Source organism: Alosa alosa, chromosome 16 (genome assembly GCF_017589495.1).
Source record: "Alosa alosa isolate M-15738 ecotype Scorff River chromosome 16, AALO_Geno_1.1, whole genome shotgun sequence".
Classification (NCBI taxonomy): Eukaryota; Metazoa; Chordata; class Actinopteri; order Clupeiformes; family Clupeidae; genus Alosa; species Alosa alosa.
In genome coordinates this window covers 30,418,085-30,435,552 of record NC_063204.1, presented here as the reverse complement: position 1 = coordinate 30,435,552, position 17,468 = coordinate 30,418,085, and the positions used below count along the sequence as shown (strand labels likewise).

General features: G+C 43.2%; 1 protein-coding gene across 1 annotated transcript in view; it reads left to right on the top strand.

Moving 5' to 3' along the window:
• The window catches only part of LOC125309272 (piezo-type mechanosensitive ion channel component 2), a 119,361-nt gene that overhangs the window by 43,633 nt on the left and 58,260 nt on the right, over window positions 1-17,468 (top strand). The window contains exons 4-5 of the mRNA XM_048266069.1: window positions 4,227-4,269; window positions 16,444-16,603. Of these exons, the coding sequence (XP_048122026.1) occupies window positions 4,227-4,269; window positions 16,444-16,603 (203 nt within the window). The remainder of the gene's footprint in view (window positions 1-4,226; window positions 4,270-16,443; window positions 16,604-17,468) is intronic.

The window sequence follows — 17,468 nt, the reverse complement described above, 5'->3', positions numbered from 1 at the left end:
ACCGGTTAACATTCACCATACTCACAACACTTCCTGGTGCCTCGGCTTCCCAGCTACTGTCCCATTGCGGAAGCGCGCTTCGCGTTGGGACAGTGCTTTTACCAACATCCCACAGGGGGAGGGGTGTTTGCCCTGTCTGTTTGTCTTCTTATTATTATTATGTATGTGGGGAATATTGGTTATGGTAATTAACATGTATTTTTGTAGTAATATGCACCATTGCCATTTTGTATATATTTGTAATAGTTAGTTATTTTGTTAATAGTGAATGTCCAGTGAAAGTGGTTACCTATTTGGGTGGTTTGAGCCAATATCCTCATTTGGGCTAATTTAGGCCAATTGGTAGGCTTATTTAAGAGGGGTAGCTCAGTTCCCCTAGAGAGCAAAGAGAGAGCAGCGCTCCTGTTGTGAGGTAGAGATTTAGCTTTATGCTCTGCGATTGTTGATAACTGGAATACTGAACTGGAATACTGAACTGGAATACTGAACTTATTTTTGGTTTGTTTGTTTGTTTGAAAGTGTTTTTTTTGTTAAATAATAGCCTATTGCTATTCCTGCAAGTTTTTCTTTTGGTTATTTAATAAATAGAAATTGCACGCTGAAAACCTCTCCTGCACCTCCTTTTCCACCTACAACCCCAAGCTCACATCCCAATTGGTGGGCTGGCTGCCTCGGTCGCTAACAGACAATATAGGCTATAGGCCTGCTATCCGTCAGTTATCTTTAAACCCCTTTTTTAATGCTGCCTAACAGAACATCCAGCTGAACTATAGTTATGAACAGTACTTTAATCATTTCCATATTTAATTTTACGCACATATTTAATTTGCGGGAGTGCAGTGAATCATCGGTTTGTCCCGCACCCGCGAACGCACCTCTCTCATCCCGCCCGCTCCCGCAAAGAGCTTTCAAAAGTTGTCCCGTGCCGCACTCTTTTGCGTCGGGACCCGCGGATCTACCGCGGGAGCGCAGACCTCAGTTCCAGTAGAGGGTTAGGGTAGAGAGTTACAGACAGACACTGGTGTATTTTTTATTTTTATGTGAAAACACAACCATTCAATCAGTATTGGACCTCTTTGGTCCATACACAAGCTTTCACTGTGGACATTCATTAACAGCCAGATTTGTACCCTTAGATAGATAGACATTTATTGATCCTTTCGGAGATACTTCTTGGACCATACAGCTCATCAGATAGACAGACAGACAACAGACCACAGGACCCCCCCCCCCCCCCCCCCCCCCAATAACCATACACAGCACCAGGTATAAAACAGTAAAGTGCTATATCATTAGCACCAGTGTATTATCACAGTAGTTTTATCACACAGAAAACAGATCAAGTTATTTTCCCAAACTTATTTAGTAGTGTAATGCTGGTAGGAATATATGATTTGTGAGCCCGGTTGGTCTGTAAGGACAGCACCCTGTATCTTCTGCCTGATGGCAGCACCTCATACAGCTGGAATAGGGGTTGTAATTTGTCACCACAGATTGCTTGTCCTTTCATCACCACCCTGGATTCGCAGATTGTGGTCAGAGAATTTAACTGATGTCCAGCAATCTTGCTGGCCATGTTAACTATCCTGTGTAATTTATTTTTGTTTGACACTGACAGTGAAAAATACCAGGCATTGGAGCAGAAAGTTAAAATACTCTCAACAAAAGAGCGATAGAAAAGGACCATCATGTCTCTCTCTACTCTGAACTGTCTCAGCTTCCGCATGAAATATAGTTGCTGCAGACCCTTCTCTTTTTCATCATATGCAAGGACCCATGTGTTCACCTTTAATATCGTATTTCAGAGTAGTGTTGCCATTTCTTTCCTCCTGTTTCATAAGTGTAAAACTGCAAGTTGAAATGTGTTAACTGTATTCTTTTACATCTCTGACACATGGATGCTTAAACTTGAGATATTGACCTGTTCTGACCCAATTGTGCCGTTATTCTGTCCACCCTGAATGGATTTACACTGGCTACAGTTCAAGATGGAGCCCAGAGAGGACAGGAGAGGGGGGGCTAGTCATCCACTGCCGAGTTCCCTCAGGGTTTTCAGGGGGGGGCCGATCTCTGGACCCCCTCTGGATGCTGACTCAGGTGTTTATCCAGCATGCGTCGAGGCAGCTTTCTCCAAGAACACCACTCAACCAGGCTCTCATTCTCATGCTCCTTGCCCCTGCATAAATCCTGAGCCCCAGCGTCGCATTAATGAAGAGAGAGCGTATTAACGGGCTCCGAGTGTTTGATCTGGTCTGGCTCTTTTAGAAATCCTCAAAGTGCAGTGCTTCTCTGCAGATAACTCCTCAATAGCAGGAAACCACTGTGTTGTTGCAGGGAAAGTGGTCTGAGGCGGAAGGGACTGAGCTAGACAAGAACACAGAGTATATCATGTGCACTGCATGTGTGTGTATGTTTGGGACGTGATCCGTCTATTGGCCTGTTGGTCTGTAAACTGTACATGACCCATAGGAGCCCACAGATAAACGTCTCATGTATTACTTCAGCAAAGGGGAAGGGCATCTGGGGAACAATATACAAAAGAATCTTTAAAGGCGTCTTGAAAGGCCTTCTGTCTGATGGCCAACATCAACAAATACCAATGGCTCATTTTACCATGTTACAGGTGTACATTATGGGGCAAAGGGAGCCACAGACGTTTTTGGGGTTGAAGAACTTTCTAGAAATCCTTGGTGGGGACATATTGTTCTTGGCACCAGCAGTAGATCATACAGTAGGTTGTGACTGAGGAATGGTAACTAGAGCTAGCTTGCTACATGTCAATTGTATCCAGTGAAAAACACTTGTAAACATGAAAGGCAAATTGATAAAGAGAAACAAATATGTATGAGCATATGTATGCATATGAATTCTTGTACATACAAATAAAGCTGTGAATCGTAACTCTTGTGGGCAAGAAAAATGAACATAGAACATTAGCGGCTGTGTCAAGTCACACAGCTCACCCACCCTAATATCAAACACACAGGTTTTGCTTTGTCATTTTGCAAACAGTCATAACAGTCTGAGGTAACTTAAATGAGTGAGGCATTTATTTACCTGCCAGGACGAAGACCTACAGTAATTACAGGGATAATTATCTTAACCGCATACAAGCCGCACTGATTTGTCATCAGCTTAAGCGCTAAAAAGGGATGAATGTAGCACAGTAAGTTGGCATGGAAACAGAGGCCTAGTGCCACAGACAGACAGAACTCCCCCTGAGGTGCAGCAGAATACGTGGAAGTGTCCCTGTAAACAAGCGCCACAGAGCAGGCTCTTAACGAGGGCTTCGGCGTGCTTGAGAGGCTCCCGAGCGTGGAGCAGGATTGATGTCTGGGCGGACAGTTTGTTGCGTCGCTTAAACACACATCTGATCTGAAGCATGGCTAAAAAAGCAAGCAAGGGTAGAAAAAACCCAAAGGCCGCTCTCTCTCCATCTCTCTCTTTCTCTCTCAGTCTCTCACTCTTTCTCTCTTAGTCTCTCTCCCCCACACACACGCACACACACACAGACACACACACACACACACATACACCTCTCTTAGCCAACTGCTTATGAATCACAGGGGATGTCAGCTCTCTCCAGGAGAGGTTGGGATGGGTCTCGCCGGACTCATCACCTATGTGTGTGTGGGGCTCACCTCAACACATGTGGTTCTGATCGGCGCACTCGCTCCCAATGAAGTGTGAGAATGTTGCGAACACACACACACACACACATACACCTCAGACGTCATTTCCAGGATTGTGTGTGTGTGTGTGTGGTAGCAGGGAGAATAGTTATAAGGTAAAATCTATTGAAATCAGCCATCATTGTCCGAAATATTCAAACCTGAGTGCCAGATAAACTATACCCAGTTGTAAAATAGATCAACTATACCCAGTTGTAAAATAGATCAACTATACCCAGTTGTATGGCACAGTCTGTTGCAGGATTGCATTACATGATGTTCTGCTTGTACTGTATGTGCTTTTCTTCTGCATTACATGATGTTCTGCTTGTACTGTATGTGCTTTTGTTCTGCATTACATGATGTTCTGCTTGTACTGTATGTGCTTTTCTTCTGCATTACATGATGTTCTGCTTGTACTGTATGTGCTTTTCTTCTGCATTACATGATGTTCTGCTTGTACTGTATGTGCTTTTCTTCTGCATTAGTGTGTTTTTCTTCTTTCTTTTCTTTGCAAAGCATTTCTATTTCATCAGTTCTGTGTCTCCCTTTCAGGTTCTTCGTGGGAGAAGTCGATTCGACAGCTGGGCTTTGAGAGGTACTACTTTGTTCGCAATGTGCATGTTTTGACTTGCGTCCTCAGAGATGAGACTGTAGGCGACAACAACAACAATGTGCTGTGCATATACTCTTGTGAGAAAGACAGATTTGTAAGGGTCCTTTAGCGTCCTCTGAACATGAGGATCAAACTCACTTTATATAACAGCGTACTTACATAGGTAATAACTAATGCTATATACTTAAGTAGGTATTACACTGTTACACTCCCTAAATATAGTCCTGAGCCTTAATGCAACTTCATGAATCAATCTCAATAATTATTCATTCATATATGAAATTAAGTATTACATGCATACTACCAATGGACACTGAAAATAAAGGATGACCATAAGCTCTTAAAGTTTTCATATGTGAGGAGAAAAATAATCATTAAAGTGTGTGATATGACCTTTTCATGTGTATAAAACACGAATCCTCTCTTTTGGATTAAAGCATTGTCCTTTTCACAGAGGGCTATTCAGCAATAGAGACCCTTCACCTCAAATCCTCCCCCTCGTACACCCTGCGTCCCTTTGCAGGAGGAACTCTGCCATCACAGTACAATAGATGAGGGAAAAGGCCGCATCAAAAGAAACTTGTTTAATCCAAAATGAACTAATACTACAAGCTTGAACAATGCCCTACATCATAATTGCAGGAAGAATGTGGGTTTCCCCACCAACTTCCTGTGCCAAAAATCTTGGTTATGCTGACGGCTATATTAAGTACACAAATTCTCTGTGCAATCTCTGAAGTTCTCACACTGCTGTCTGTTTAAACAGTTATGCCATCAACAAGCTATAGAGTTTTCTATTTAAGTGTGTCTACAAACATTTTCCCCAGCATCTCATTTGTTTTAGCTGGCCCACCTGAATGGCTGTCACAGGCATGACATTGGCTAATTCATAATGCCTAAGCAGCTTCTAGCAGGAGCATATTGATAGCATCTTGCTGCAATGAGTGATGCAAGTGTGGAAAAGGGGGTCATGGGAAAAGCTTTTGATGTGAATTTTCCACACACAGCTTGGTCTGTGCAAGTGTGTGTGTGTGTGTGTGTGTGTGTGTGTGTGTGTGTTTGTGTGTGTGTGTGTGTGTGTGTGTGTGTGTGTGTGTGTGTGTGTGTGTGTGTGTGTGTGTGTGTGTGTGTGTGTGTGTGTGTGTGTGTGTGTGTTCTACACATTTTGATGAATATAACGGTGAAAGACATGCAGTGACCACAGCATTTATCATTCACCCTAGTAAGTAATCATGTCTTGATGTTTTGGAGTGAAATATTCAAAGGAAGGTCAAAGGTGCATAACATAGATCAGACTAATGAAGAACATCTTGTTTTATTGGGAGTTTTGTTTCAATATCAGATCACTTGAAAAGGCCTACTACACTATCCTGTATGTAATTCTGTGAGTCATAATATTGGATATTGTACTGTCATTGCCATACCCAGACTCAAGCAGTTGTTGTACTTTGCGGTACATCATTTGATAGATAAATTGACTGCCTATGATCTCATAGACATGCTTGAACTGTAACAGGATTAAAAAGGTATAAAACTGACTGAAAATAATACATACATAAACTTTTGATTACAGTGATATCATCATAATCATATCATGTAAGCATAACATGTGTCAGTTCAGAGGTGTGGAATCGGATGGAGCCGTATTTACATTGGCATATAAATTCCAAGGTTCAGGAGTTGAAGTATTGGTGAAAAAATGTGTCTGTTCACTACACACTGGAGGAGATGATGTACTTCAGGTCCTTGTATGCTAGCATTTCCCAATTACAGATCCAGTTCTCTCTCTTCATGTTTAATTAGCAACATTATTTTGATACTGCATCCAAACTGTGGATACGTAGGTTAGATACCGTGAGGTAAACTAGAAACAAGTAGTATGCGGTGGCCTTAATGATGATGTTATGATGTTAAATGTAATGCTAGTATGCTAAAGTGCAGGTACAAACATTTGTCAGTGTTGACCTTTGGTGTTACCAGAATGACTGGTTAAAAAAACATCAAATTGACTCAGCTCCTAACATCCATACCTGGACTGAATTTAGCATATTTCTGCACTTAGCATATTTATGTAGTGTATAACACGAGTTGGTACATTAGCAGAAGTTAACATTTTCATTAGCCACCGTCTGTCTCACCTCTTTTCCCTGCTCTCTTCTTTTCTGTCTCTCACTGTCTGTCTCTTCTAATGCTCTGATCCCTTCTGCCCCCGCTCTCCTTATCTGTTTCTTTGGTTCTATCTCAGTCCGCTTGGACTCTTCTCTCCTTTCCTCTCCAACCTCCTACGTCCTATTATTTATTTAATCATGTTTATAATCTGACAGTGATCCTCCATGTTCCCCTCTCATCTCCTCTGTCTGTCAGTGACATCAGTGATGGCAGCTGCCTGGGTGTCTGAAGCACCAAGACAGTCCAGGATACATTCTCTCCTCTCCCCTCCTCTGCTTTCCTCTCTTCTCCTCTCCTCCTCTTCTCTCTCCTCTGTCCTTTCTCCTCTTATCTCCTCTCCTCTCCTTTATTCCATTCTCCCCTCCTCTCTCCTCTGTTCTCTTCTTCTCAGTTTCTAGGGTTACTATCGTAAAAGCACCAATTACTGGCCCTTTTGTTCGAAAATTCTAAAACAACAATGTTTTTTAATACTTCAAAATCTGGTTTGGTTCTTACGGGGGCTTTTACTGCCTGAAATATCTGATTTTGTTTACCACAGCAGGTTAGTGCTGGCCTGGTGGGTCGCTTATTTCTGACCTTTCTCACGGCACGTCAACGGTTAGATCGAGAATTCTCGTCGCAAATCAAAATTCCACTAGAGCTCTAAGCAGATTTGTACACGCAGCCTTACAACACTGTTTACAGCTCTATGTAAAATGTAATTTTTGGTATATAGCTAATTTAGATACTCTTATGGTGTGGGTGCTTGCGTTTCTTTATGAATCCGCCGTCTTGGTTTGTATAGAAATGAATATTAAGTGATACATACGCGTAAGAGGTTGGACATACGGGACGGTCGGTAATAGGTGACGTTCCGATAATATAGTTAATAAAGTGAATAATCTGACAGTGACACCGTCTCTGCCCCCCTCTCCCCTGTCTCCTGTTTGTTGCTGATGCAGCAGACGTCTGTCTCTCTGTCTTTAGTCAGTGATGGCAGCTGTGCTGCCCGGCGTCTCGCTCTGAGACACCAAGACAGTCTGGGACAGTCATTCTCTCCTCTCCCCTCCTCTGCTCTCCTCCTCTCTCTCCTGTCCTCTCCCCTCCTCCCTCCTCTCCCTTCTTCACTTCTCTCCTCCTCTCTCCACTCTGCTCTCTTCCCTTCTTCCCAGTTTCTAAGGTTAGTAATATAGTTAGTAAGTTAATCATCTATCAGTGATCGTCTCTGTCCTCCTCTCCCCCGTCTCCTGTCTGTTGCTGAAGAAGCAGCTGCTTTGGCCGGCGTCTCGCATTGACGCTGCTGCAGTCTGTCCCAGACAGTGGGGCAGGTGACAGTTTGTGATGAATGGCAGTAAGTGACTCAGACGGGAGAGTCTGTCGCCACTGGGTAGCCTGCTGACTGATGCACTCCATTTACACACACACACACATACACACAATAACACATACACACACACACACACACATGCACAGATGCACATTTACAGACATACACACACACACACACACACACACAGAGTTACAACTTTGATGAAGATGCATGGGCTTGGGGGGGTGTATATCTTCTGTGTATGTGTGCAGTTGGATTCCGCGTGTATTTTCTGTAAAGCAGGAGAGGACCATGCAGAAATAACATTTCTTCAGTGTCTGTCTAAGTCAGCATGCTGATATTTCACAGACTCCCTCCACAAAGCTGTTCAAAACATCTTCCAAGGCAAACATTGATATTCAATAGAACAACTAACTTTATAAAGACATAATGATTAATGATAGCAATGCTGTATAAATCACTGTTACAAACGCATCTGATCAGTCCCATAAAACTCACTGACACACTCCCAGCAGAGGTGACTCATAGCCCTGTGGGCCTCGGGGGAAGCCAGCGAGACGCCGCTACTTTAGACAACGCATCAGACCACAGCTGCTCAGGCTGAGGCGCAGCCGTGTGACTCAGGAGCTCAGGACGGGAGGCAGGCAGGCCGGCGGCGTCGACAGACACACACCTGTAATTTAGCACCGGCCGTGAAATACGAAGGTGCACATCTCGTCGTCTCGCTGCTGAGGCACGTGACCGGTGTGTCCAGCGGCGGCGAGGTGGGAAGGGGGAGGATATGTTTATGTAACTCAGGTACCCCCCTCCCTCTCAGCCCTGTTGATGTGTGCCATAGCTACCCAGAATGCATCACACCTCTCCTGCAAAGCCTGGTTATAGTTATCAAGATGCGTTGGTGTAACAATGAATTCATTAAAAGCTGTAATTAAAAATGTTATGTTTTATGTGAAATTTGATACATGACAGTAACGTTTGCCAAGATGTGTATTTTTTTTTCTTTTATTTATAATTGAATAGTTCAATTAATCCTACAAGCCCCTCCGTGATTGTAGGATTAATTTGCTTTGGAGCCTCAGCCGGAATATTACCCTTGGCAACAGTTCATTGTTGTTATGCAACAAAACGAAAAGTGGCTTTTGCATCATAGTGTTTATTGTACCTTTATGTACCATTACTGGTTAGTTGTTGTTCTATTTACAGTGGAAAGCTTTAGTACGTGGTTAGCAGTAGGGGTCCCAGAATGTAAATCGTCTTTATGTTCCCTTGGGAAATACTTCTGTGATTCTCAGTATAATTGCTGTTCATAAGAACGTTGTGTGAATGCCTCAGGAAGCAGCAGTATAGGCAATTACATGCTATCTTTGTGTATTTTAGAGACCCTTGGTGCCCATAGTGGCTTGTTTTAATCATAGAAAAGAAAAGTTTTTTCAGGCAGAAAAACAAATGTTTTCTGTACTTCCACTGACTGGCTGAGGCAAAGTCCCAGTATGCTGTCTATATATACCATGTGTGGTCTCCTCTATCTCATTTGATATAGATCTGTGCCTATACACAGTGGCTAGACTTGATATGGTGTTATCGTATTAGGTTTCCCAGCATTGTTTTTAAAAAAACGACTGTATTGTTTAGCTTTATCTGTTTTTTTTCTGACTGCCCATATTTCCATGGAGTGTTTTATAGTGCTTGCTTTTCAAATGGTCAGGGTAATTCCCAGTGCAGTACATGTATTTCACTTAATTTATATGAGAACATTTCCAAAAACAAATATCCCACTCATATATTTTTCACCCTGTAAAAACCTGCAATTTTGATTGGCTTTTGGCTTCTACTACCAAACATAGAAAATTATGCTATACTATAGTATAGCAAGAACTTTTCAAAACAAAGACAAAAATAAATTCTTTGTAGGACCAAACCTTCATCAGAATTGAGAGGGCTTCCCATGACCCAATAATTGCTGTAAATTGCTTGGTACAAAAGGGAGGCTCAACAAACCTGTCGTGGTCTCTCTGTGAACCTAAACTCTTTTTTCTCACAGTGTACAGTAGCTAATTAGCTATATCCACTCGGTGACCTCATGCATTAGACAGCACTTGCACAACACCATAATTCTCTCACATTAATTCGCACATGTGTTCCCCATTTCAGTATGGGGGTCACACAAAATTAATTGCTAATGTTTTTCTGTAATCTGATGAAACCGGGGCAGCAAAAGCTCGGGGGAGATGGTTTCGCATGCAGGGGCCGAAGCCGGCCGGCTCTCGGGGCCCACGGCTGAGGCGGGGGCCTGAATCGTGCCACTGTGCTCTCGTGTTGCTCTTGGCGAGGGGCAGTGCCTGGTGGGCTTTGGCCGGGTTCATCGTTGCCCAGGCAGCATGCCACGCGCCTCTGGGCCTCTGCGCATGTTTGCTGTACAAACAATTAGGCCGCAATCGCCATGGCCGCCGTGTTCTGAGGACGCTTGCGGAGGAGTAATTGCCTGGTAAGGACATCTTCATCGGGGATTAAAAGGGAAGTGGTTGATTTGTTTGTGCTGAAAATGCATAGCTGGCATCGGTTCCCCTCACCAATCCTGTGGCAAGTGAATCCTACACAAACACTGTGCAGGGCAGGAGCTATCATGTTAATCAGCATGACTACAGCCTATTACATGTGTAGTAGCTCTTGGTCTAATTAGCTGTAGCCACAGAACTTGGACTACTCACACTCAGAACTTACCTTTGTGGGGCAGCCGTGGCCCACTGGTTAGCACTCTGGACTTGTAACCGGAAGGTTGCCGGTTCGAGCCCCGACCAGTGGGCTGCGGCTGAAGTGCCCTTGAGCAAGGCACCTAACCCCTCACTGCTCCCCGAGCGCCGCCATTGTAGCAGGCAGCTCACTGCGCTGGGATTAGTGTGTGCTTCACCTCACTGTGTGTTCACTGTGTGCTGTTTGTGTTTCACTAATTCACTGATTGGGTTAAATGCAGAGACCAAATTTCCCTCACGGGATCAAAAAAGTATATGTACTTATACTTATATATACTTTTTCTGAACATGTGACTGTTATAGAAACTAAACACTAATGTACAATCTCTTTATTTGCACTATTTTCGAGCTGGTTGGCCTTCAGTGACACAAATAGCGAGCTTGACGGCATCAAAACCTGCTGTGATGTCTTTATTCTCTCTTGGCCTTCTTTGTTTAGGCATGTGGGACAATAGCAAACACATACATGTATGGTATGGCTGAACCATGTTGCATGCAAACTCTTAAATTACATTGAAAATGTAAAAAGTGTTTTCGAACTGGTTCTCTTCTGTCATGGCAATCTCACAGTAACTCTGACCAATCTAACACTAGCAAATGTTACCCTCTTGCAAAAAAACCCTCCAATCCTTGCACTCTGTAGCCAGCCTTGCATTCCATGTCATGCACTGGCATCTGAGATCTACTGTACCTATTTCAGGCGCATGCCTTCTTGTGTAGCGGAGGTAGAGCTCAGCGTGAGCTTGCTTCCCAGACAGCCGAGCGGCCTGATAAACTGTACCGTACGCCTAATCTCTCCGGCACATGGCTCAGGATGAATGCGCTGGGCGGGCCAAATGAGCAAGTGTAAATTGAGCAAGCATAATGCTGCTCACAGGCTCCCAATGGAGGTCTCAGTAACTCCCAGAAACTCTCTTATTCCTGCATCGCGTGAAAACCAAAAACCAGCCCATGCCCACAGAGACTGTTGCTCCAATGCAGCTGTTTGACCGTCCCACTGCTGGATAATTATCCTTAACTTGTTTATCATGCTGTTGACAGCCAATGCTTGTCTGGCTCTTCGGTTCCCTAAGTCGACAATTGCAGAGTGTCTGTCAGCCTATAAGAATTGTCCTATTAGCCGTGGTTTAGTAGTGTAATGTGGCACCAGATTTCTAAAACGACTGCAGGGAAAGGAGTCCGACATCATCGATAATTTATCCTCTGCTGATGTCCATAATCCAGAAATCATTTTTATGAATGCAATTACAGCAGCGTTGAGTTGTTTAAGGAGACGTAGATATGAGTGACTGTCAGATTCAATCAGTGGTCCTGTAACGGTGGATCCTGAGCAGTCTTTTTTAAGCCTGGTGGCAGACTTCCTGGGGATCAGACTCTTAGGGTTCAAATATTTGTTTTTCTCTTGAACGAGACCAAGACTGACTGTGAACATTAATTGAAATAGATAATGTATCTACAGTTAGCAATAGCCACATTGAAGTTACAGAAAAGAAAAAAAAACTATGTATAACTATGTAAAAATATGTATATTTGAAAATATTAATCTATGTTGTGCTCCCGGATACTTTACATTACATTTGGCTGACACATTTTTAGCCAAAGCGACTAACAACATGGTAAACAGTTTAAGCTTTTTAAAGCAATTCTCTCAACAAATCTAGGACAATTTAAAAAAGGTAGAGTACAATAGGAATAAGTGCATCAGTGAGTGCTGTTTTTAAACTTACCCAAGATGCTTAAAATGCCCCAAGAGCAATATCTGCTTTTGACTGATGGGTTCTGGACTAACACTTTCAGAAATGAAGCGATGGCTAAAGCCAACATGTTTTTTTTTCACGTCCCAAGACGGGCATTAGCCTGAAGGAGAACTCTGTGGGCACCATGCTGGGGCAATGCCATCAGGGATGGCAACTCCTCAGTGTGCTGGCCTGGCCACTAAAGTGAACCTTTTTATGGAGGAACACCCTTGCCATATGTAAATCAAATCCCTCCCGTGTAGATGCCGTGCTTGCTGACATGCTATCTGTTTGTGTTGAAATTCCACGAATCCAGAAGCACCAATGGTGCTGTAGGTGGTCCATTCTTGATATTCAGCCTAACCTTTCTGACCTGATTCATTTCTCACTTGCAAAAGGTTCTGTACAGGCGGCACCCATCTAAAGACATTCCAGTTCACCAGTAAAAAGATTCCTTCACAGTCATGAAAATAAAGATATATTCATCTTATTTTACCATGAAACTATAATTTACCACAAATGCACATCAACAGGGTCTTAATTGGGAAGAAAATCTCATGTATTTCTTCCTAATTTGTTGTTGATTCCTGAAACTATGCACAAATCTATGCTTGTTTTTAGTATGTTCTCTCTTTACAGTAAAATGCACAAATCTACTCATTAACAATACTGGTCATTTTCATCATTTCTTAATAATGATGAAGAAGAGATCAGCTTGATATTTCTTTTTCTTAAAACATCACTAAAATAAGTAATAAAATACTGAGCACAGATGTCTGAATAGGTTGAGTGGCCTCATTATGATCACGACAGGTCTTCCTCATCAGAGGTTCTCAGAGAGGCATGATCCAATTACACTGGCCGACAGACCTCCAGCTGGACCTTTGAAATGCATTTAGTGAGGCCTTCAGTGCCACACGTAGTGAGCCTGACCGCATCAAAACCTGCTGTTATGTGTTTATTCTCTCCTGGCCCTCTATGTGGAGGCATGTGGACTAATAGCAAACACACATGATGAGGGAGGACACAGGTGGGGGACTCTGACATGCATTTGGTATGTGCACACACACACACACACACACACACACACATACACACATACATGCCTTGGTTGGAATGCTTAATTAACACAAATGGGGAGTGTGGTCTGTTTGATGGTGGAAATGTGCTCACAAGCACAGCAAATGAGGAGGAAATTGACCCACGTTTAGTTCATGTTCACAGAACAGATCATGAATGGAAGCCAAACCAGAGGGTTTTGCAAGCACAATCAAGACACGTGAATTCAGCTTTACAAGAGTAACAATATCTGTTTGTGCTGGCTTAGGTGGTGTTTGATGTGACGTATTGGTATGAATAGTATACATTATATATATAGTACATACATACATCCATATATAAAGCATAAAACACAGTATATATTAGCATGATTATCTACATGAATATCTCATTTACTCTATTTGTCTGGTCAGTACAGAACAATAATATGACTATTTCGCTTTCCTAGGTGTACCTGAAATATTTAATTTTATGTCAAAGGCCAGTTTCACTGGTCATATCAAATGCGCAAGTGACCGTTTTTGTTGAAATCCCGGAATGTAGGTTGAAACCTATACCTTAAGTTTGTTATTCCTGTTCGTTTTTTTAGTTTATTTGAACAACTCCGCCTTGGCCTGACTGGAAGCAGCCGATTCCCCTCCAGTTTTCTGGTATTTGAGTGCTGGAATCGTGCCTCGCACCCTGGAGAGTGTCTGTGCCGGCCGCTCTTAAGCTCGATTGATAACGCATCGGCCTCACCAGCCGGCTATGTGTCCCCTACTGGGCACCCTCCTCCCCACAATCTATCCCTCGCACGCTCTATGCTTACAACCTTATCAAAGCCAGGCGGCAGCAGCCAATGCACTCACTGCCATCTTGTTTCAACTGTGGCGTTAATGAATACTTGCACTCATTCTCCCTCCGTTTTTGCTATTCTCTACCCTCCCGCGTTTTGGCCTAAAGCAAATTCCTTGTACTTACATAAATCTTATTCAGGTACAATGTCTGTGTAAATCCATACCCCACCCAGACCCAGCCTCCATGTTTTTTGTTTCTTTTTTTTCTTTTTTTAAATGATCTGTAAATTCAGCCTTCTCATTTTAGGTGTGATGACTACCGAGCCCTTTGATTGCCAGCCCTTTAATTCCATGTTTACAGCGTAAAGACAGTTATTCCGTAACAGTGCCGTCTCTCGGACCCAGAAATCAGTGCCATGTGCGAGCACCCCACTTTTTTTGCCAGCTCACAGTTTTCTCTTTATGAGCTTGCCCTAGATGAAAGAGCCTTTAAAAGCCAATAGTGCAAACTGTTTGGACACAGGCAAGCACTTCATTACCGAGGAACCCGTGTTGTTTCGCGGGCCAATCGGAATGCCCCTGCAACGTGTTTTTCTAGCGCCGTCTGCCGCTTATTAAATTTTACGCAGCAAATATTGCCTTACTTCAAAAGCAGCTGTGTCCTGGGACAGACACGCGGGGGCCATCTTTGAAAAGTGAGGTGGCATGCTGAGCGAGCTCTGTGTGAATCCAAACATTTGTTTAGGATTAACACGCACTGATCTCAAAGCAAAAACAGGATCGTAAAAGCTCTGATTTCCGGTTCTGTGTATTTGTAGAAGATGAGGGATTTGTCATTGTTTGCGTACAGTATTGCTAGCAATAGACCTGGACTTGCATTTATCTCAGATGAAGAAGCCAGTTAAGCATAAAGACTGATTAAATGTATTACTGCTGCATAATACTCGACTTTATACCTGGGTAATCTAATGACATAATGTAGCATGCAATCTGATAACATCAATGGAGTCTTTTTATGGGTGTCCCTCCCATAAACCTTTTCCTGTTCTCACAGAGGGATGTTCGGAGATGATCTCTGATTGTTGTTTCAGACCACACATCTCTCTGACTCAACAGGCATTCAGCCTTTACAGAGCTTGTTCAGGGTATTACCAAGCTCCCACATGCTCCCCTGAGAGCTGGCTGCTTTTGTTTTTTGGGCAGGCGGGGAGAGAGTGTTCAGCTTTAATGTAGCAGAATGGTAACTGTGCCTTGGCATGCGTAAACCTTTAAAGATGTGAAAACGAGGGTCTCTTTACCACTGGCAGAGGAGGTATGATTGTGAATGGAGCAAGCGTGAAGCTGGTCCAATACTGTGTTTCAGGCAGAGTGGTGGAACGGCAGTTAGGGTTTAAGAGAAGCTTGTCCTTATGACTGCGTCCACAGGCTTCATAAGGTACAGAGAGATAGAGGTAGAAAAAGTGTGTGAATTAAAGAGAGGGGGGTAGAGAGAGAGAGGGGATAAGCGTGCTGGGGAGGGTGGTGAGGGCCACAGCTCACTAGCTCACGGAAATGAGAACCAGACGGCTCGACGCTTTCAAGGAGGACACTGGGAATCACAGCCCTTTATTGTGGAACAGAGTGTTTCTGTGTGCTTTCTTTTTCCTTTTTTCTGTTCTTTTCTCTTTTGGTTAAGAAAGAGGCACTGCAGCACATAGTTGCACTACTAAAAAGCACTTTAGCGTGAAAGACCATTTCATCTCAGCTGTTCATTTTCCTCTAAGGGCATTTAGAAAAAAACATTTATGGGTTCTCTGGTTAATGACAATATTTATGCAATTTAATAAGGGCTAAGCTTTTTTTATGAGAGTGGGTGGAGATGAAGCTAGCGTTGTTTTTCTGGGGTGTAATGTATGGACAAGACATACTGTGCTCTTTAGGCTGTTAAACTATTTCCATTCTTATAGACTAAAATGCCTAATTTAAATGAGTCCTTTTAAATAGCTTTCGAAGAGTAAGAAGTACAGTCAATGGGAATATTAGAATTGTGGGGGTCTTGTAATTGGCTCAGAATAAAAAATCACCAAGAAATATTTATGGGGAACAAAACGTACAGTAACCATTTTAATGATAACTCTAAAATGCTGTGATCCATGAAATGCAAAAAAAAGTTGGATCATCATGCCAGTTTACTCATAAAGTTTAATTAAAAAATGATGTTATAGTTCTGTTAAAACTCTTTTTAAAACCCTGTTCTTTTTATTACTCCTCTGTAGCGCTGTAATTTCTTGGCATAAGACTTGATATTAATTACTGCTCTTTACTATGCTGCTCCTAATAAAGGTGAAAAGAGATTGACATGTCTTTTTGGGTTTCAGTGTGCGAGGGGCGGATGCGGGGAATGGGATCCGTGTGTTCATCCCCGACATCGGCATGTTCGTGGCCAGCCTGGTCACCTGGCTCCTCTGCCGCAGCCTGGAGAGGCCACCAGTGAAGGACCCGCAACACAACACTGACTTCACGGAGGCTGGCAAACAGGTGAGTGTGGACGCTTCTGTGGTCAGTACAGTAGTGACATTAAAGCTGAGCTCTGTGATTTTAAAGGGAGTGGGATTCAGCAGATGTTTTCAGATCCAAAGTGATATCCGGGTTCGAGAGTTGTAACTGGGCCAACCGTTTCTCAGATGCTGCTGCTGTTTCATGGCCTCACATTCAAATCCAAATTCAGTGAAGGTCTGTTGACAGTGCTCTAGCAATGTGGTTTGCGTGTGCAATGAAAAGAAAACTGATGAGGAAAGCTGTGGTGTGAGTGACTGGCTGTCAAGCTGAAATATCAACACTAGAATCACCAAAATCACCACCAGAATCATTGATATGCTGAAACATGAGTATTGTGCTACATCACTGTTGTCTGGGTCAGAGACCAGTTCAAACTCTACTTACAAGAGCTGCATGTCCACAAATCAGCTGACTGACAGTAGTCTCCTGCCATGTTCTGTAGTGAATGGTTTTATTTGAGGTCAAAGAGGTTAATGTTTGCTTCTTCAACCTGCACATTCTTTCAATGTAGTCAAGCTCCCGTAATGCGAAGACCGTCTACAGAGAGTACACCGTATACAGACAGGGGTACAGTTTATGAGTGCAGAAAAGATTTGCTAAGAGGTCTACCTACATTCCCACAACCCAGAGTCCAGGCAGTCTTACTGTACGTCCAAGAAACACAGCGGTCTTTGGTGTGGAAGGGGATGCATGTTAGTCCTCTATCACTCATCCGCCGACTTTTATCTGTCAACCCATCTTATCCTCTGCTCTATTACTCTATCGCTCTATCACTGTCTCACTCCGCATGCCTTCAGTGGTCCATCGCAGGGCGAGAGAGAGGGGCCAGAACACTGCAATCTGT